The sequence below is a fragment of the Alligator sinensis genome, unplaced genomic scaffold (genome assembly GCF_000455745.1).
Source record: "Alligator sinensis unplaced genomic scaffold, ASM45574v1 scaffold12_1, whole genome shotgun sequence".
Taxonomy (NCBI): domain Eukaryota; kingdom Metazoa; phylum Chordata; order Crocodylia; family Alligatoridae; genus Alligator; species Alligator sinensis.
The window spans coordinates 2,974,790-2,995,305 of NW_005841973.1; the positions used below are offsets into that span (position 1 = coordinate 2,974,790).

The 20,516-nt window shown below is 54.5% G+C and overlaps 2 protein-coding genes across 3 annotated transcripts in view; one reads left to right on the forward strand and one right to left on the reverse strand.

Annotated features, from left to right (window-relative positions):
* Positions 1-2,160: 2,160 nt before the first annotated feature.
* EMX1 (empty spiracles homeobox 1) overlaps positions 2,161-20,516 on the reverse strand; it is a 20,627-nt gene continuing 2,271 nt past the window's right edge. Inside the window, exons 2-4 of one of the 2 annotated variants that reach the window (XR_003093377.1) lie at positions 20,032-20,216; positions 7,463-7,696; positions 3,289-3,420 (exon numbers count right to left, since the gene is read on the reverse strand). Coding sequence is in view for 1 of the 2 variants with exons in the window: in XM_025200688.1 (XP_025056473.1) it covers positions 3,253-3,420; positions 20,032-20,216 (353 nt within the window). In the remaining variant the exon portion in view is untranslated. Of the gene's footprint in view, positions 3,421-7,462; positions 7,697-20,031; positions 20,217-20,516 lie in introns of both variants that reach the window. The other variant, XM_025200688.1, reaches the window with a different exon arrangement.
* Positions 9,841-18,367, forward strand: LOC112549827. Its single transcript, XM_025200687.1, has 2 exons — positions 9,841-17,327; positions 18,219-18,367. Exon 1 carries the CDS (start codon positions 15,329-15,331, stop codon positions 16,469-16,471), a length of 1,143 nt encoding a protein of 380 aa, XP_025056472.1. The 5' UTR covers positions 9,841-15,328; the 3' UTR covers positions 16,472-17,327; positions 18,219-18,367.

The window sequence follows — 20,516 nt, forward strand, 5'->3', positions numbered from 1 at the left end:
CTGATGGCTGGTACAGATGTGGAGCAACCGCAAACCAGGCACAAAGCGATCACGGGCGGCTGCAGGCGAGTTTGTTTGATGCTCAGCTCAGGTCCCATAGATAGAATTAATGTGCGGGGGATGGATGGATGGATGGATGGATGGGAAGAGAGAGAGACAGAGAGAGAGGTGTGGAGCTAGATGTAGAGAGAGAAGAGAAGTGATGTGTGCAAATAGGCAGGACATGGGGAGAGAGGACAGAAGTAGTGTGTGGTGGTAATGTGGAGATATATAGCTAGATATAAAAGTAGCATGGTGGTACATCTTATACTGCTATCTATAGAGAGAGAGAGAGAAATGATATCTGTATATTGCTGTATCTGTAATATTTGTCTTGATAGATAGATAGATAGATAGATAGTTGGGGATGAGATGGATAACATAGATAGATAGATAGATAGATGTAACATGTAGGGAGACAGAGAGAGACTCCTATCCGTGGAGTGGCCTCGTCTCCCTGTCCCTGCCTGGCCTTTGGGGTTACCTGCTGGCTGATCCCCTGCAAGAGGTGCTGGGAGACTGAGGTGGGGGGTCCAGAGCCGTGCCGTGCCGTGCCCTGGAGTCGCCCAGGCCTGCTCCAACCCGGCGGGCGTGCGGGGAGCGTTCTGCACCCTCCTCCCCCACGCCGCCCCGTCGCTGTCAGGCAGAGGAGCTGTGAGCTGCCCTGTCTCACACAGTAGCTGCGAACCGCGGTGCTGTCACTCACGCTGACATTGCCAGGATAAACAGAATTAAGATCTTATCGGCAGCAGTGCAAGCGTCTCCAGTTTCACTGCTCGTCCTCGGCACGGCAGAAAGTCCTGCGTTTCCTCCCAGGACCAGCTCAGGCCCCAGAGCAGAAGCTGCCAGGCAGGTGGACGCCAGGGCTCTCGCCGCAGCCACGGGGGTAAGATGCAGGTGATGCTGCAATGCTCAAAGCAAAGCCCCGTCAAGCTGCCTCCCTCCCAAGGTGCGGGCCGCGCTCAAACCTCGGCAGCGGTGCAGCTGGCTGGGCCCAGGCCTGGTAAGTGCAACAAGACTCCCCAAAGAAGGGAACGGAGGGGACATAGTCCACAGCTCCTCCTGCCTGGATCTCTGCCATGGGAGCTCAGCTCCCCGAGCTTAGCCAGGCCTCACCCTCTGCTGAGCTGTGAAATGGATATCCATGAGGGACAGGCCAGAAACGACCAGCCCGGTTCACTGAGCGGATGAGACTGATGCCTGGCAAGGACTGTAGGACAGTCAAGGCTCCCAGCTCCTAGAGAAAAAGGTCCAGGCCCTTGGACCAGACGCCCCATGGATATCTTGCACAAAGCCTGCACTGTCTGGTCCACAAGCCCAGCATACAGTGGGAGGATGCCCTGAAGACACAGAGCCAGTGGCACTGGACGCTCAGCAAACCACAGGGCAAAGTCCGGGGGGCTTGTGGGCAGGGGCAGACCCAGAAAAGCGATGGTTGCAGCTGTTGTCAGCTGAGCACGTGGGAAAATGTAAAATTCGTCCTCCTGCCCCATCCCCGGGGCCGAACCGCCCCATCCCCACCTGCCAAGCCTCCAGAAACAAGCCCTCGATTGTGTTCGTCGTCCGCGAGGATTCACCCAGACTCTGGAGCATTGCACAGCAACTGTTTGCAGTGATTGACCACCTAGCTTTCTCCTCCTCCTTAACTGAATGACCAAACCCAGTTTTAAAAAACGGGTGTAAGAACTGCAAATGACACAATTTGGGGGGGTTGGGGGGGGAAGGTCCATGGCTGAAATAAAAACCTTCCAGTTTTGGGAAGAGTTTCATGATCAGCTGAAACCCAGGACTCAGTACAATGGTACAAAACCCACACTTAGCTCCCAGCTGGCCAATGCTTTTCATTGAAAAAATATATATATTTTAAATGTATCTTGTCCAAATTAAAGGGAAAAAAAGTGTCACTACAGCCGTCTAAATTATTTTTTCTTTATTTTTTTTTAACTAAACAAAACAAAGAAGCCGCCCGTTGGGCTTTCATTTTGGTTTTCAGAGACCCAGAAAGTGAGCGCCGAGGTGAAAGGACACAAAAAAAGCGATCGTTTTGTTTCATCTTTCGGGTTGAAGAAAAGCGAAACCGTCCACAAAAAAACACAAGCCAAAAAACCCCACGGGATTAAATAATTTTGTGGATTTATTTTTCAAGGGGAAACAAATCAGCTTTTCCCACCACCGCTGATTCATTTGGTTATCAGGAGCTCCAGGATTAGACTGATGCTAAGGATGATTTAAAAATAACCACGTAAAGCCCCGAGCGTCAGGGCGTGACTGAACCCCGGGCTGACTGCTTAGAAATACCACCCTCCCCTCCCGACCCCGGCCGTGCTGCTAGACCATCCCCACAGCTGTGGGTTTCTTGCCCCTTTCTCTGAAAGATGGGTCCAGCTACGGTCAGGGCCCACAGAGCTGATCCTCAGGTCCTCGGACTCAACAGATGCCCCAGGTAAGAGCTGTACAGAGCCCCAGATCCCAGTACTCGGCCACAAACCCCGCTATGGATCAGGCTTCTCCGCAGATTGCTCCACTCCACCTCCAAAGTCTCTCTCTCCCCTTAAACTGCGCTGGGAAAGGGTCTGGGAAGCGTGACGCATGCCCACGGACACCCACTCTCCTTTGAGCCCATTTTGCTTTTATTACCACGCAGTAACGCACGCTACAGCTGTTGACGACCTACGACAGGGACCGCACACGCACACACGCACAAAACAAAAATAATAAGTTAAAATAAAAATGTGTAAAAAAAAAAAAAAAAAAAAAGGAGGGGAAGGAAAAAAAAAAAACAGAAAAAAGGCAAAAAGGAAGAAACAGAAAAGGGTTGTGTACATGGAGCTTCTTGGTGGACATTTTTATTGGATCTTATGGTTGACGGACGGCTTCCAGAGGCAGGGAAGGGCGGCTCGGCTCGTTGCCTCGGAGCGCGCAGTCTCTGGGTTGGCGTTCCCTCGTCCTCCTCTTCCTCCTCCTCCTCCGTTGTGTGGGAGCTCTCATTTCCAAAGGCCGCCCGGTGCGCTGAAGAGCTGAACCGTGTGATGAGGGAGGAACTGGGCTGTCAGCCTCTCCTTTGGGCCTGGGCACCGCGGAGGAAAGTCAGCGGTGGTCGCTTGCTTTTGTCTGTGTGAAGTCTCGAGAGTCTGGTTTTGTTCCCGTCCCGTATTTCCCCTTCCTCCCCCTGGTTCCTCTCATTGGTTTAGTCGCCGGCAGCCTGTCCCCTGGCTAGTCATTGGAAGTGACATCAATGTCTTCCCCACTGGACTGCTTGGTGGCGATCCGCCATCTATTGATGTGATGGGAACCTTTCTTCTTCTGGTCTGACTCGGGGCCTTCCTCTTCCAGCTTCTGCCGCTTGTATTTCGTCCTTCTGTTTTGGAACCACACTTTCACCTGGGCGAGACAAAAAGAGGGGCATGGGGGAGTCAGTGGCTCAGCTCTCATGGAAATATGCTGGGGCTAAGCCTAAGCCCATCCTCCAGACTGGCTCGCTGCAGACCCTCTGCTTTCCCCAGCACTCTAGCCCACCACTGCTTCTGCCTCACACTGATGTTAGGCTTTGGTCTTAATTAACTTCCTTTTCCCCCCCAGAGTCTACTTATTACCGGTGAATAAGAGGCAGGCAGCGCATTGGCAGAGCCTTCTTTGGAGACTCGCCGAACATCTATCCCAGGCTACAAGTGTTCAAAACTGTGTCGTGCCTGTAAAATCAGTGTGTGGTTGCACTGTGGTAACTCACAATTCCCATCTCGCTGCAAAACCTCAGTGGCAGCTGGGCTGCTCTACACCGTTGTGTCAGCTATGGATACAGATATGGAATCAGCTACCCGCTGGCTGATGCGGCGGTGCCGGCAAGACCTTTGGTGTGGCTGCAGCTGTGCTGACAGGAGATGGCTTCGGGCAACTTAGGGGGAAGTTATATGTTACACTGAGCTCTGTGTGGACACTCATGTTTTGAGTACCCTTAGCATAAGTAACGAGCTCCGTGTGGACACTCGTGTTTTAAGTGCCCTTAGTGTACACTAAGGGCACTTAAAACACGAGTGTCCACACGGAGCTCGTTACTCATGCTAAGTGCCCTCTGAGTACCTCAAAGTTATGCCACTTCAGGCAAAGGTCAACTCTGGGCTGTGCTACCTAGCTTGTGTTAGGGTAACTTCAGTCTGCTCCACAGATGCAATGAGCAATTAGCAGTCCTCCAGTATCCCAGAGTGCACTGCTCCCAGCCCCCCACCCACTCCCAAGCAGGGATAAACCCCCCCAGGTGTCCCGGCTCCTAGCCACGCCCCTGATCGCCAGCCCTCTAGTGGCAAGTCAGAGCAGAACAGGCATGAAACAGTGTTTCATAGATTTCATAGACATTTGGGCTGGAAGGGACCCTAGAGGATCATCAAGTCCAGCCCCCCGCCCCAGGGGCAGGAAGTCAGCAGGGATCATAGGATCCCAGCAAGATAAACATCCAAATGTGTCTTGAAGGTGTTCAAAGCTGGGGCTTGAACCTCCTCTAGCGGCAGTCTATTCCAAACCTTGGGGGCTCGGACAGTAAAGAAGTTCTCCTTTATGTCCAGCCTGAATCGGTCGCGGCAGAGTTTGTGACCGTTTGATCTTGTCATCCCTTGGGGCGCTCTGCTGAACAATTGTCCCCCAGATCCTGGTGAACACCCCGATAAACTTGTAGGTGGCCACCAGATCACCCCTGAGCCTGCGCTTTTCCAGGCTAAAGAGCCCCATGTCTTTCAGCCTCTCATCATAAGGTGTGTTTTCCTGACCTCTGATCATGCGCGGGGCTCTTCTCTGGACTCTCTCAAGCTTCTCCACATCTTTTTTGAATTGCAGAGCCCAAAACTGGACGCAGTACTCCAGCTGCGGCCTCACCAAGGCCGAGTACAAGGGGAGAATGACGTCCCGGGATTTGCTTGAGAAGCATCTATGGATGCAAGCCAGCGTTTTGGTCGCTTTACTAGCCACAGCATCACATTGCAGGCTCATGTACATCTTGTGGTCAACCATGACCCCCAAGTCCCTTTCATCTGTAGTGCTGACCAGTGTAGCACTGCTAAGCCTATAGGGATGCTGTAGGTTTTTCCTCCCAAGGGGAAGAACCTTGCATTTTTCGGTGTTGAACACCAGCAGGTTCTCGACTACCCATTTCGTGAGCCTGGCAAGATCCACCTGGATCACCCTCCTGTCCTCAGGTGTGGATGCTTTACCCCAGAGTTTGGTGTTGTCGGGAAACTTGGCCAGCCTGCTTCTGACACCAATGTCCACATCATTGATGAAGATGTTAAACAGTTTAGGCCCTAGGAGAGAGCCTTAAGGGACCCCACCGGTCACAGTGCACCACGACGATTGACTTCCATCAACCACCACCATCTGGGTCCTGCCGCGGAGCCAATTCCCCCGCCAGCGGATCGTGGTGAGGTCGAGGCCGCAGTTGGCCAGTTTTGCCAAGAGGGGATCATGGGAAGCATTTTTTGAAGTCAAGATGTATGACATCAATCTCTTCCCCCTTGTCCAGGTGATAGGTCACCTGGTCATAGAAGGAAATGAGATTGGTCAAGCAAGACCTACCCTTAACCCTTTGTTAACCCTTAACGTTCAACCACTCACAGCACGCGCTAACTTTAACACTGCTTAACATTCATACAGGTTTAGTCTGGTCTAAGTGTGATGTGGAACTGCACCCCTAGCCTGGTTCACGTGGCGAGGTGGTGCTGGCAGCAGGGCTCTGTGCCATGTCCCCACTGCGAGGCCCAATCAGGCCCAGTGACAGAGGGTCCATAGCGCAGACAAGCCCTGAGGCAGCCGGGATGCAGGTAGCTGACCCCTGGGGTTCACCTCACCTAGCTACAGCAGCGATTCTCAACCAGGGTGACACAGTGCGACACACCACTGGCCTGTGTAGGTGTGCAGACACCGACGCACGAGTTACAAGCTAGACTCAAAGCCTTCCAACAGAAATCCCCAGTATCCAAAACATCCTGCCCCGTCGGGGCTCTCTCAGGTGTCTGTGACAGAAAAATTGCTCTAGTATTTTTTTCTGCAGGCAAGAAACAGGTGAAAGCGGCCTGAGGCTAACGAGGCCGAGACGCACGGAGCGAACCCAATGTGCAAACCACAGTGACGCGTCTCCACACGTGGAAGCAGCAATCACAAGATTAAAACTCTGTATTTTCCTGCAGTGAAGACAGTTGCAGCGTCTACCAGGGCACACACTAGGGTAAGCCACCAATCTGGGAACATGCCCATGGGGAGAGTCCCAACCCGCCGTCACAAACCTGCCAACGGCTCCAAGTTAACTGAGGTTTAAAGAGCCGGTGTTGGCAAACCTGTAAGCCATGGGCACTGCGGGCTGCCGATGGCTCATGGATTGGAGGGGGTCTCTCCCCTGCCAGAATTAGGTCCTGATCGTTAGAGATCAGCAAGGCCATCTGATTGCATTTTGCCGCTATCACTAGGGCTGCAATACCCCACGGAGGGCGGGAGAACGAGAGAGAAAGTGTGAGCAGAAAAGTACCAGGCCAGAATCGCAGCGAGACCTGTTGGATTTAAGTCCCGAGCTGAGTGATGAGCTTAGGGAAACCTCCACTTGACAGGGGCAGGGGGTGGGCATCAGAAACGTGGGTAGCTCTCCCAGTGCTAGTTCTCATGCCCGTGGGTTCAGAGGCAGCCGGGAAAGCACCAAGGGGAACAGGCAATGCAGATGGAGAAGGGATCTTGCCCAGAGCAGCCCGAGAGGCAACGAGTGGCACCGGGGTCCCTGCAGATGCAAGCTGCAAATGGAGTTTCTTGAGAACAAAACGCAAGGGAGAGAGGAAACCTCTCCCTGGGGCCTGCCAGATGCAGGTGGAGATGGACGGGACACACACCACGTGGCCTCCTCTGTGCCTCAGTTTTCCCACCTGCAACATGGGCAGCAAGGCAAGGTAGCGGCTCTGCTACCCAAGTATCCCTGGCTGCTCTTGGGAGGTGTCCGGCCCCGGGAAGCGCAGGCCCACGGGTGTAGACAAATGCCAGCCAGCACCGGCTCACAACTGGAGTCGAACTGGCCGGTTCCAGGCTAAAGGGCTGGTGCAGCCCTGGGGGGAGCCCCTGAACCGGGCCCGGGACAGCTCGGTTGCCGCCAAATGGCGCTGCAGAGAAGCCTGGCCGGCCTCCGCAGCCTGCAGCCTCCCTGCCCCGGCTGCACAGTGCGGGGAGCCCTGGTGCTGGGGTCCCCTCCCCTCCACGCACCCAGTCACTAAGCCTGAGGCCCTCAGCCCGGGACAGCAGCACATCTGGAAGCTGCTGCCCTCCCCCAGCGTCTCAGAAAGGCCCCCACACATCGCTCCTCAACAGGACAGGATGCATGTGCCCATGCATCTAGCAACCAACAGAAGTACAAATCATCGCAGCGCCAGCTCAGGTGAGCCCTGGGCGGCTGGCAGGGGCGCACCGTGGGCAGCAGGTGCTGGGGACTGCGAAGCGGTCTCGTGCCATGTAGTATGAAGCATCGTCACCATCATCATCATCACTGTGCAGTTCTGTCCCCTTTGGGATGCTGGCAGCCTTCGTGGGGCACCCTCCAGCGGCTGCTGGAGGAAACGGAGCCGTCTCCTGTCGTGCAGATGCAAAGAGCTTTTATCCCAGCTCCGCTGCTCCAGCCGCTTAGGAGGAAATTAGCTGCCTGCTGCAAAGCACAAGCAAAGTTGAAAAACCACTGCCAAAGGGGAAAGAGCTGGATCCTGATCTCACGGGAGCCAAGAGCAAAACCACCCCTGAATTCAACAGGCCCTTTGCTTCTCCACCCCACGGTGCATCGAGATCCTTTCAAGGGTGCCACACAATGTTAGCCCTGTTAGGCGTGCAAGCAGGAGCCACAAGATAAACCTGGGGTTTTCACATGGAAATCCAGAGCGCTGAAAGCACGGGGAGCTGCTGCGGGTCTCCCTGAGCTCTCTGCAAGAGCAGCATGGCGCTGGGATTTTTCTGAGCAAAACCTGAGAGCCGGCATTTTCCAAGGGGGGTTCGAGTCTACCAAGGGGGGGGTGGGGGGTGCCTGAAGTCTAAAAGAAGTGGAGAGCCCCTGATGTGCACAGTCCACGTGGCGAGACAGGCCAGTCCTTAGGTGCCAAACTCCCCTGGAGGTCCAGGTATCTAAAGCTCTTTGAGGCTTGGAGGGGTTAAGCCCAGCCCTGAGGGGTGACAAATGATGCATTAAAGATGATGAGGCAAGGTCACGCCAGGACCTGTTATATTGACCTGTGGGCGTGTAACACTATTCTGCGTGTGTACCTGCATCTGCGGATGTGCACTCGTAGGCCCGTGTGTGCATGCATGTGCACGTGCACACAGGCCAGGCGCTCGCGTGGTTTATTGCGCTGTGCTAAGGAACGCGTTGCATCCATCCTGCTCCTTCCGCCACGGAGGTTGACCACGGCCTTCATACCCTGGGTCCGTGCAAACACGGCACTGGGGCGTCCCCCCTGCAGAGCCCAGTATGTGGATGGGAAGAGATCGCAGCCCGTGCGAACGCACGCCTGGCCCTTTCCAGGGCTCGCCCCGCTGCAGTCTGCTGAAGACATGCGTCTGGCACCATCCGTCTGTCCTGCTGCAGCCCGGCCCTGCACGGCTTAGGGCACCTGCCTGGCTCGGAGGAGCGAAGCGCGTGACTGTTCTGCCACTGCCTCCTCACAGGCCCGTGGGAGAGTCACTTAGCCTGCACAGAGCACCTGCAGCCCCTGAGCCTGGGAGCTGGCCAGACATGATGGGCAGGGGACCATCGAGGCAGCCAAAGCCGTTTCCCATCTGCAGCACTCCTGGTTTTAGCAGCAGGGAGCCCTCCACGTCTCCGGCTCCCTTGCTCAGGCTGGACCCAGCTGCGCACGTCAGGCAGGATTCAGCTTTTTGCTCACAGGGTCTGGTTTGACCGTGGCCCCTGGGTCTCATCCAGGCGTTGCAAACACCTTCACTCCGGCCACCCCGCCCAGGCCATCCCAGCCCCCGAGCAATCTGGTCCCACCCAAGGGCCGGGCCCCAGGGATCGGTGCAGAGCTGGGTGGGTGACAAGCCAGGACCGGGCTCTCCAATGTCTCCAAGGGATTTAGGCTCCAGGAGGTTTGGGAGACAAAGTGCGGGAGATTCGGCTGGTGTGAACGGAGCTTTAATAATTTGGGCGGTGTGAACAGGACGGTCCCTTTCCCCAATTAGCAGAGGTGGGGTAGACAGGGATACTCTTAATGGATTTATTTTTATCAGAAGAGGGGAGAGAGGCAGAGGGAGACTGGGACGGTCCACACCACCGTGTTTCACAGCTGGACGGGCCCAAGGGAAGTCAAGCAGTGCCCTGAAGTCAAGGCCTTGACAGCTCATGGGGGGAAGGTCTCTGGGGTGCCGTCTCCCCGGTCTCTCTTCGGTGCCCGATTCCCTGCATAAATGACGGCTGATTTTTCTCTCTCCAGTGCCCTGTCCTGTGCCCGTGGCTGCGGGGTTTGAGCTCCTCCAGAGCCACGTGCTCGGCCCCCCGAGAGGAAGGCAGGGACTACTGTCCATGCTGCGCACAAGGCAACTCGTTACCCTGGGAGTCGGGGCCTTGATTCGAACGCGGCTCCCGTCCTGCTGGCTGCAAAGCTGCTGCCCCCGGCCCCAAGTCAAGTGAGACGCCGGGCAGCTTTATTTCAGTCTCCGGCGTCAGCAGCCGTGACGCCCAGGGAGCAGCGTGGACGTGTGTCCCCGTGCACGGAGGGCTGGAAGTCTTCATCGCAGACTCTCCTGGGGCCACACAGCACCTCGCGCAGCAGGGCCCAACGCTGCTTTCTAGCATAGTATGGACAAAACAGAGAGGGATTTAGGCGCAGGACCAGGCACCCAAGGAAGGACGCACGTGGGCAGGCCAAATGCAGGTGGAGATGGACGAGACATACACCACGTGGCCTCCTCTGTGCTTCCCTGTCTATGTGTGCATGTGTTAATGTGCATTAATGGGGGTGTGCGAACCAACTTGGGACTCAAGTTAATTCCCAGTCAATGGACACACACCATGTTAATGCGCACTAGTGCAACTACACGTTTGCTAATTTGATTTAGCTATTCATGCATAATTCTGATACCTACTTTATGAAGGTATCAAATTTAGGCTTAAATAGCCTTAAATTGCCATTTTTAAGGTGCATTAAGGGTGCACATGTGTAGACATGCATCCTTAAAGTGCCTTAAATTAGGCTAATGCACATTAAATGCGCATGTGTAGACACACCCAGTGGGCTGCGGGCCCCTCATACCAGCTTTGAACTCGATTCACAGTACAAGCCTGGACATCCAGTGCTCCCAGTCTGTCCCAGCACGGGCACCATTCATTTCCACTGGAAAGCAAGCGTTGGGGCCAAGGGACACAGCAAGAGACACTCAGGTGATATGCGGGTGGCCGCTGGCCATCACCACGGGAGCGACAGGCAGCCAACGGGGACCAGCCTCTCGTGACGCCGGAAAGTGAGTTACACGCTTGTCTCGTGGGGCAGCCGGTGCTCCTGCTGGGCCCGCACACCCGCACAGCTCTCAGCCCATTTTACAGCAGAGACGTGGAGGCCCATGGGCCCCCTCACACCAGAGCACTTCTGGGACCAAATGCCTTTATAATGCGGAAAGCAAAATGTTCCCATTAGCCCCTGGCACTTGGACTGGGCCATGAGAGCAACAAAACGAAGTCAATGGAAAGGCCTGATGGCCTCCGAGCTGCTTGCTCCCTTGGCCGGCACAATGTCACTCCACGCGGGATGATGTCCGGCAGGGCCCCTGACGCCAACAGGGTTTGTGCACCTCGCAGCCACGTGCGCACAAATCCTCCCAGGCAGGAGGGAAACGCTCACTGAGAGCAGGGCCTGGCAAAGGTGCCCGAACCTGAACTCGGGTCTTTCCAAGCTCCAGCAGGTTTGCAACCCACCGCCCAACCCTTTCTCTTCCCGCAGCCGCCTGCCCCCGCTGCCATCCAGAGCGCCACGGGCTACTGCTCTCTTCTGCCCAAAGTTTATGAAGAGGATGAAAAGTGATGGAGGAGGAGAAAAATGTCCAACGCCAGGAATGTCTAGAGCGAAGAAAAGGTCCCGTCTAGTCTGGAGGTACAGGGGAGGACCCGGGTGGGTTGCAAAGTGAAGCACACCCCCAGCGTGACCCTCACATCGTGACCCTGTTAAATCCATGAGCCCCAACCCAGTCAGCCGGGCTGAAAGTGCCCCTGGAAAACCAACAGCACCCCGGGGTGCAGGAAACCAGGATGCTGATTCAGTTTAGGGCCTGGTTCCTGCCCAGCGATCCTAAATCAATGCCCCGAGCGAGCGCTTTCCAGCTGGCATCTTTCCCCAGGGAAATCAGAGTCCCAGGTCCTTGTGATCCCTGAAGATCCCATGATCTGTTCACACAGGAACAGGGGTGATCTGGCCGGATCCCGGTTTTCTGCTCCCCGTTATATTTTAACATCATTTGGATACAACACAAATTTGCTTCCTGGCTTACTTTGTGTGCTTTGCCACTTGGCTATTTTCCATGCCACCGCTGGCTGCAGTTCTGCTGCAGGCAAAATCATTCCCGTCCCTGGTTTCTAAAGCAATACCGAACCCTCCGCTTGGAAATACCCAAGTCATTTCTCCTCTGCATACGGATGTTTTATGGCAGTGGGAGATAGTGTGAAAACTGCTCGTTGGCTTCCTTTTAGGGCGTTTTGTAAAACACGATGTATAGCGAGACTTGCGCTGAACAACCACCGAGGCTTTCCTATAGCCTTAATCTCAGAGTATTTATAGAAGATGCATACATGCATGATTATGGGGCTCTCGAACTGTACAGGGAGGTGAGGCCAGGTAAGCACAAACTATTTAAAATGAAAAAACATTATCCCCAATTTACAGACAAGGAAACTGAGGCACAGAGCGATTAAGAGATTGCATAGAAATCAGATTCAGGTCTGTATCCTCTCCTGAAAACCAGCCTCAGCGGCGGCTCTCCAGGTGCTAAATAGCACCTCCGTCTGAAGGGGATTCAGGTTAGAGAAATCCATTTTGGCACCACAACTGCCTGGAAAATGAAGACTGCTTTGCCCAGGCAAACCCTGCCGTCGGGCCACTATCACGTCGGTGACGGTGGCTCCCAAGAACAAAAAGAGCATCTATGAGACGATATGGAATAATTTGTCCCTTATGAAACCCATCCCGGTCGCAAATAGAAATCAGTTTAGATCTTCAAGCACGTGGTTTTACTCCTTCCTCCCAAAAAAGAACGACCTCTGAGCATTAGCCATTGCAGTGCTTGGATTAAAAATCAACCCCACATTTGCAGGTTCAGCTGCAGGAAAGGCAGCCTTTCTCCCATAATGTAAATCAATAACTACAGATAAAGACCTGGCCTTACACAATCCCTGGAGCAGGCTCCCCAAAAGGTAGTGGCGTCTCCAACCTTGGAGGTGTTGAAGACCCAGGTAGACAAAGCCTTGTCTGGGATGATGCAGTTGGGGCTGGTCCTGCTTGGAGCAGGGGGTTGCACTAGATGTGACCTCCTGAATCCCTTCCCACCCTCCTGGTCTGTGATACTATGACAATCTCCCCCGGAGACCCTAGGACCAAGGGCAGGACCCACGGGGTTAAATGCTCTAAAAATTCAGAAATGAAAACTACTGAAAACCATTCTGATGTGCTAGTTTTACGGCGTGTCCCAAAATGCCGCCTGTGCAAAAGCCAAGACTGTCAGGCCCTGATTATAAGCAACTCCATGTATAAATAAAGTGGAATTGTTTCGGTTCTTTTGGAGGATTAAAAACGCTGACTTCGAATCACAGCAGCGCAGTATTACAAGGCCAGATATTCTCCATCCAGCCCCTCTCACGACGGTCTTGGCTTCTGCGACATCTCCAGGCCACGCGTCCTGCGGCCCATTCACACGCAGAGCAAAAAGGTCTGTCTTCTTATCGGTTTTCAGCCTGTGCCTTTCCGATTCGGTGAACGCGCCTTGCTCTCGGGCCAGGAGGCAGAGGGCAGAAAAACTCGCGCTGTGTCTCCTCTCATTTCGGTTGCTCCAAGGGGAGCGGTTTTGCTTGCAATTCTCAAGCAGCGCGACCAGGCTGCCTGATGTTAAAATGAAAACAGAAAGAAACTCAAAAATCCCCCCCAAAACAGTAGAAAAATCTGGACTGCTGGTAGTTTAAACCCGAAGCCATTCCTCCAGCCCATGGACCAGCCCTGCACCACTCATCCACGGGGCCAAATGGGTTTGGAGAAGAGGAGACGGAGAAGAGGTCTTCTCCCCTGATGCCAACCCTGCTCTATGGCACGTGGTGGAAGCCGGTACCGTTAACGATGAAACCATTGGGGTCAACGCTACCGATCGTCATGCATTGCCCATCCATTGCTCGCGGGGCGGGAGGGGTGTCGAACAAACCCCTGCACCCAGCGGACTTCTCTCTGTTCCCATCATTGCCCGACTTCGAGTGCTAATCCTAACTCTACGCGAGCCTGGCAACAGATGCTTAACGAAACTCTTCATTTCCCCTGGTTTCGCCCTGTTCTCCTTCTAACAGACGACAGCCCTGGTCAGCCCGTTCTCCGCCTGTCCCGTTCCTCTCTGCCCATGCAAAACGAGCAGGCGTGGGTGAAACGGGAATAAATCATACATGTCCACACTGGTTGAGCAGCATTTTTCTCCTCGTCCTCAGCACAGCAGTACCCAGGGTCTAACACTCGGTCCCTGCTTTGTGAAATCTCACCCGTCTTTATTGCACTGGATCTTTAGCTTGCTGGAAGCGACGCCTGCGACAGTCCCGGCGGTCTGGGAATCGACCGCGGTCAATGTAAGGGGTTCATTACTGTGGCTGCCAGACATAGGGAGAGCTTGTGGGTCTCAAGCTACCAGACCAGATAACACTAGGAGCGCCTTTGAAACAGTCTCTTGAAACCAGAACGAAGGTCTCATGGGAAAGACGAACAAATAAATCGACAAGGTGACTAAATAATGGTTCTCAAAATATGCAACCAAGCCAGAGGTTGCCTTTGGCTGAGTTCACGGCCAAACGCAAGCTCGTGGTCTCCATCTTACAAATAAACTCCTCAAGCTTCACTCTTCGAACACATGCACCACTCAACGGTACGGCAACAACGCAGGATAATACTGCACGAAGGTTGCAACGGGAAACGCGCGGGCATGAGGACGTGAAGGGGGCAGGAGGCATTACGGTCAGAGAAGGAACTGGGAAACTCCAGCGCCTCCCTACCCGGCAAATCCACTCCCTCTGCATTTCTGAAATGAAGCTGTTGCTAAAAGAAAGACTTTGCTCCTTTTTACTCCTGGTGCATGTGTAAACCACCGCCGCGGCTGCAAAGAGGCCCTTGGTTCCCCGCCAGCTCACGGGGGGAGACGAGTTGCTCCCCAGATCCCAGGCTATATTCCTGGTGAGAGTGCAGAAGTCAGGCTGTCACCGGAGAAAACCGGACGTGGAGCTGCCGAGACGGAAAAGAAAGAAGGAAGCCTGCCAATGTTTTTCCAAGGGAATCATTTTCCAGAGCCTAATTTCCACGGGAATTATGCTCTCGACCTGACGCTTCTAAAAGCAAGAAAATCACCCGGATTCAGGGCACAGTAACCAAGAGCACGCCTGAGCTCGAAGTTTCTCGGAGGAGTGCTGACTCACTCCCGCTGTCGACATGCCATTGTTTATACTGGTGCTATTCTCTTTAAATGCACGCCGGATTTAGAAGGATTTCAAGAGCAATGCAGATAGCGCAGGCCGGGTTTGCCACGCGGCTACGTGAGAGTCAGTCTGGGAATCGCAACTTTACCGGCCCCGATTTTTAAGTGCCACGCTGCCGTCCGCATGACTCCCGACTCCAGGCTCACGCCGCAATCCCTTCCCTGAGTGCCGGGCATGTGTTTTCTCAACTTTGCTACATGATTTCATAGACATAAATCAACCGATGAGAACGCGCGCTTTCGTCTCCGTGTCCACCGCTTGCCCGTCACAGTGAGCGTCTATATGAGACAGGAAGGACCTGCTCGTGCCCGACACACCAGGGACAGTGAGACGGGACCTTGCATCTCCTAATGGAAATCGTGCCCCTTGTGTCCAAAACCTACTCCCAACATCCAGACCCAACTCTTTGTCCCAAGCCTCATGTGACGCCAACGTCCACTGCCACCAGTGGGACTGAGAGCGAGTCCAGCCGCGGCTCTCCGTCCCTCGCCTTTGCAGCCAGCCAGACCCAAAGCCAGTGCAAAGGAGGAAGAAGAGCAGACATTTTCTCCCCTGACGTCATGCATCTCACTCCAGCTTCCTAGCACGTAGCACATGTCTGCTGGGAACCCCCGCGCCCCGCGTACTCCCCCTCCGACCATTTTACAGACAGGGAAACTGAGGCATGCCTTACCCAAGGTTTCCAAAGCAGGTTTGTGCTTGAGAGCGCCCGGCTCCCAGGCCTGTACTCAACTCACTTCCACCACAAGCAGTCGTTCCCCCCCACCCCTCTTTCCATGTGCGGCCTATTCCCCCCAGCAAAGAGCTGCAGGCTTCGTGGGTTGTGGGTCACACCGTTCCTCCTGCTGGAGGTGGGGGAAAAATTTTCCCCTGCAGAAAAAAGTGGGGTCAGGCCCTAAACCACAACTCGGGGGGGACAGGCTTCCCCCACCCCAATTCTCGGGAGCACCCACATCTCCCTCGACAAAACGGCTCGCACGCAGCCGCCCAGAGGGACCCCCTCCATCACACCCATCCCCTGAGATGCCCACTGGGGGGAAAGTGGAGGAGCTGCTTTCATCGGGGGGTAGCGTGGAGCACCCCCTGCAAAGCAGAGATGTGCAAAGTGGAGTTGGCCGAGCTGTGCGTGCATCCGCCACACACGCAGCTGTCCACACCCCCGCCAGCCTGCACACCAAGCCACAGCCCCTCCTGGCTGCACCAACACGTGCAGCACGCTACACGCCCAGCAAACCCCCTCCACGAAGTGACAGACGCCACGCGTGCGCACGCTCGCATCAGTGCCATGTGAACCGCATCCGCTCCTACACACGTGGACACAGATACCGCACCAAAAGGACCGGGCGTCCAGCAAAACCCCACAGCCCCACTTGCACAGACCGATGCACACAGTGCACAAACTGTGCAGACACTACCATTCAAACCCGCAACCGTGCCCACGCACACCGACGTGGGCACAGCGCACTAGCAACACAGACACCCAGCACCAAGGTCTCACACACACGCACATCAAGCCCCCTTCTCCATATGCACACACACACAAACCATGCACACACACCTCAACATGGCAGACAAAACCGCAATCCTTCCTGCGCACGTCCAAACATATGCCGCCATGTAATCCCGCACACACCTTGGCATCGGCACAAACCCACAACTGCACGCAGCTGTGAGCAGATGTGTTGTGCTTGGCCTGGCGACGTGTGTTCCTGTCCTCACCTCCAGGCCTGTACCTAGGCTCCTGGCAGCCCCGGGCAAACTTTTAGTATCGAGCCCCCCTTCACCAGCAATAATGCTAATAATAATTGGACAATGGGGAAAAATTACCGTTTTCCGGTCCTCTTTCTGTCTAGGCCCCGGTTCGCCCATGCCTGTGTCCGGCTCTACTCCCCTCAGGGTGTCCGGCCCAGGTTTGTTATCCATTAACTCAGTTAAATGGGAGCAAACAGCCCTACGTTACACCCCATGCTCTGAGGACACCCCTGGATATTGTGCCCAGCCTTTGCTGAGCTGGGACCCAAAGGGAAGGGAAGGGACAAGGATTTCCTCGAGCCCCTCAACCTTCCTGGGGGCCTGCTCCAGATGTGGCCTGCCGTTCCAGCTGTGCCCAACTCCAGGTGCATCTCTGCAGCTGCCTGTCCCGAGGAGGAGAGGAGACAGCTGCCAACAAGCGTCCCAGAAAGGGTCTTGGTGGGGACCGGAGGTGGGAGCCTTCGCGTCTCTCTTCCCTTGGGCTGGTTGAGGCCCCGGACTCGAGCTGCTGAACGCGGCGAGGGGGGAGGGCTCGTCGAGGCAATTAGCACTTCCCTCATCTGAAATAAAATGTGTGCACGCGCGCTTCTATATGGGGCTGCGCGTTTCTCACACGTGCAAAAGTGCGTGCCTTTTATATAAGAGGGACGTGTGGGTGGGGTATTACATACAAAATGGTGCCCGCGTCTTCCATAGGAGGCAGCACGTATATCGGATACGAGGAGAGGACGGTCCGCAGTGTCACCGCGTCTCGGATGGGAAGCGTGTGCGTGCACAGCAGACCCCGGGCGTGTGCACGCGTGACATCCGTACAACTCAGACCATAGTAATACATGAAATGGTGTGTGCGTGTGCAACGTGTGTGTGTGTGTGTGTGTGTGTGTGTGCGGTATGATGTAGCTAGAGTTTTTAATTCCTATTTTTAGAAGAGTTGGTTGCCTTCCCTGAGCAGCGCGGGCCTTTGGCTGCTCGTCAGTAATTCGATGCCCGTTCACACAATAATAGACAGATTTCACGTCCTGAGTTTGTCTCCCTCTCCCAGCAAGCCAGGACTTTCTTTCCCCAGCCCGTGCACAACCAGATACAGATTTCAAACAACCACAAAGCTACGTGGGGTAGGGGACGGGGTGGGGGGAGCCTGCCTCTGGTCCAGAAACTCTGCGTTCTCCTTGGAAACGGCATCGATTCTGCATTTGGGACCCCAACTCCTTCGCCGAGCGGCACGAGCTCCCGTCCCCTTATTGGGGCTAGTGGCACCCTCCTCCTCCTGACTTGGGTGGGACGGCTGGCGGCGCGAGGTGCTGCCGAGTACAACAAAAGGGATCGCAAGCCGCCCCTTCCCGCCGCAGGGTTTTCTCGGGGGGGGGGGGGGGGGGGGGTGGGGGGAAGTCTGTCCCCCCAAACCCCTCTGACCCGGGCTCATCCAGGATGATGAATAATCCCTTGCTAAAAAGCTACACAACGTTTCCACCGGCTTTCGAGAACTAAAAATACATGTGACGGCTGAATCCAGTCTCGAGCGCAAGACAAATTTCTCTCTCTCTGTCTGTCTGTAAACAAGCCCAGGCTCCCAGATCCAGAGATACGGGGCTTTCAATTTTCTGAACAAATTGCAATTAGGCCAGGGGCAATACAGGACAATCCCAAAGACTCTTTGAACCCTCTGGGCAATATTTTACTGATACTGCTTTCCAAACTAATTGGCTTTTTTCTTTTCATTACCCTCTCGGAGTTTTTCTGAAAGCCGGCCGCCGACATGAATAATGACAGGAGGCACACAGCGGCACGTATGACGGCAACCACGGCAAAGAACGGCTTTCTCCCGGCCAAGTTTTGACCTCTCTCACAGGCTTTAGGACAAAGGCATTTGAACCGATTGGTCCCGGTTTATACGCTTATCTTTTGTTTTTTCTAATATACAATATCTATATTTTCTTATATATAATATAAGAAATAAATATAGCGAATATACAGAATAAAAGTCAAGAATTACAAAAGGCTCTGTACAGAACCAAACTACTAATTTAGTGAAGCGCGAGTTTGGACACAGATCTGAATATTGCTGCTCCGTCTCATTGATATCGATATCTATGTCTGCTGCTTGCAGCAATATTCCTGTTCTTCTCCTCCAGTAATGCCGCCAAAACGTTTTGTGACAACTTTTTGCCGACGAATCCTCCCAAGAACCAGCGTGTGCAGATACATGGCTGGGCTCAGCCCCGTGCAAATTTTATATAGAAGTGCACAATAACACAGGTTTGCACAACATGTAGCAGTATTCCAGAAAAAGGGGGGGATGCACACATAGGAAATTAAAATCTCTGCAGTTACACTGGACCGGAGAACAAAACCGAAAGGATACAGACGTGCCCGAGTCAGGGAATAAATCAGTCTCGCTCCCTGACAGCCTCAGCGAGAAACTTTTCCTATCAACAGATTATTCCATAATTGTGCATTACGGGCAGTTTAGCACCTTCCCTGCAGCACCGAGCAGCGGTCGCCATTTGAGAGGGAATATCGTCTGATACAGTCTGCATATTTACTTGTGGGTATTTTATCTCTCTGCTGCATATTTTTTTTCACCCACATTGAATCCTGCATTCTTGCCGTATTTCTTAACACTGGAAGGCAAATTGCCTTGAAACAATCTTCTCTAAAACTGGCAAGTTGAAATCAAAATAAATCTCTATTGCCTTTTCGCACGCAGCCAATTTGGGGGGACATTTCTTTGTATCGGCCTGGACGGCAAAAAAAAAAATGATAAAAACGTGTTTGCAGAAAAACTAACGTTCGGTTCCAGCCGTGCCACGGGAAACGGATGAATGCGACAGCGTCTGCAGGCAGCGGGGTTTTAGCAATGCAGATTGTCATTAGCATGGCATTCGTTATAAAAATAATGGAGACGGCATCAATAATAACCCGCGGACTAGGATTGCATTTGCCGGGGATTTTGGGGAGGAGAAAAACGTCTTTGCAAATATTTTTACCCGCCCCCCCGGCCAAGACTCCAGCAGTCGATATAAGAGATAATGCTAATAAAAGCCCACCTTGTAACAGAAACATTATTCTGTTCTTCCTATTAAAAAAGATGACTGTTAATCCCTGTGCTGATAACTAGCGGCTGCGTGTTCCTTGCACTCCCTAGGCAGTTCCCGAGCACACGGGATGGGATTTTACAAAACGCACACACCGTTCCCCGACTCGCCTCGCTAGGAAAGCGACAATGCTCCTTTCCCCAGGGCTCCTCCAACGTCCCACAACCTCTTGCTTCTCCCCGTCGTCGTCCAAACGCCTCCTGACAATCCAAGCCCCTTCACCGACCCGGGTTTTCCCCCCCAAACTCCCAGCAGAAAAGCGGCGTGCCTTTTGGCAGCGTGGACCCTGCCCTACAGCTGTGCCTGCCACGACACTCGCCGTGGAGCCAGACAAAGAGTTGGGGGGCCACGGACGCGGTGAAAAAAAAAGGAGCAAGCCTGGATGGGGAGGGCGGCTGGACGGACAGCCCGAGAAGCGGTGCAGGCCCTCCCTGCCCCGGCCGTGCTTACCTGGGTCTCGGAGAGGCTAAGGCTGCTGGCCAGCTGCTTGCGCTCGGCTCCCACCACGTAGTGGTTCTTCTCGAAGGCTCGCTCTAGCCGCAGCAGCTGCGACGGGGAGAAGGCCGTCCGGATCCGCTTGGGCTTCCTGGCGAAGGGGCCGTGCAGTAGCAAGCTCTCCTGGGACACCTCGCTCCCTGCAGACAGAAACCCCGGGTCAGGGCTGGGCCTGGCTGAGGCCTAGCTGGGGGCGATGTCTGCCCCCGCTCCAGCCCCCTCCGGGCCCTGAGCTTCTGGAGCGGGGAAGGAAAGAGGCCGAGGGCAGGTGGAGGGGGTCAGGATTGGGCCCCGGGGAAGCAACCTCCCATGCACCCCCTGGGCACTGCTCCCTGCCCTGTAATTAAAGCCCTGTGACACTGCACTTATTGCTGCCCATAAATCACACCAGGTCCCTTTGAACCAGGCCTGAGCTCTGCCCCTGGCCCCCGGGGGGGGGG

Coding starts and splice junctions, on each gene's coding strand:
- LOC112549827 (XM_025200687.1), top strand. CDS start 15,329: ATGTCTGCTGGGAACCCCCGCGCCCCGCGTACTCCCCCTCCGACCATT.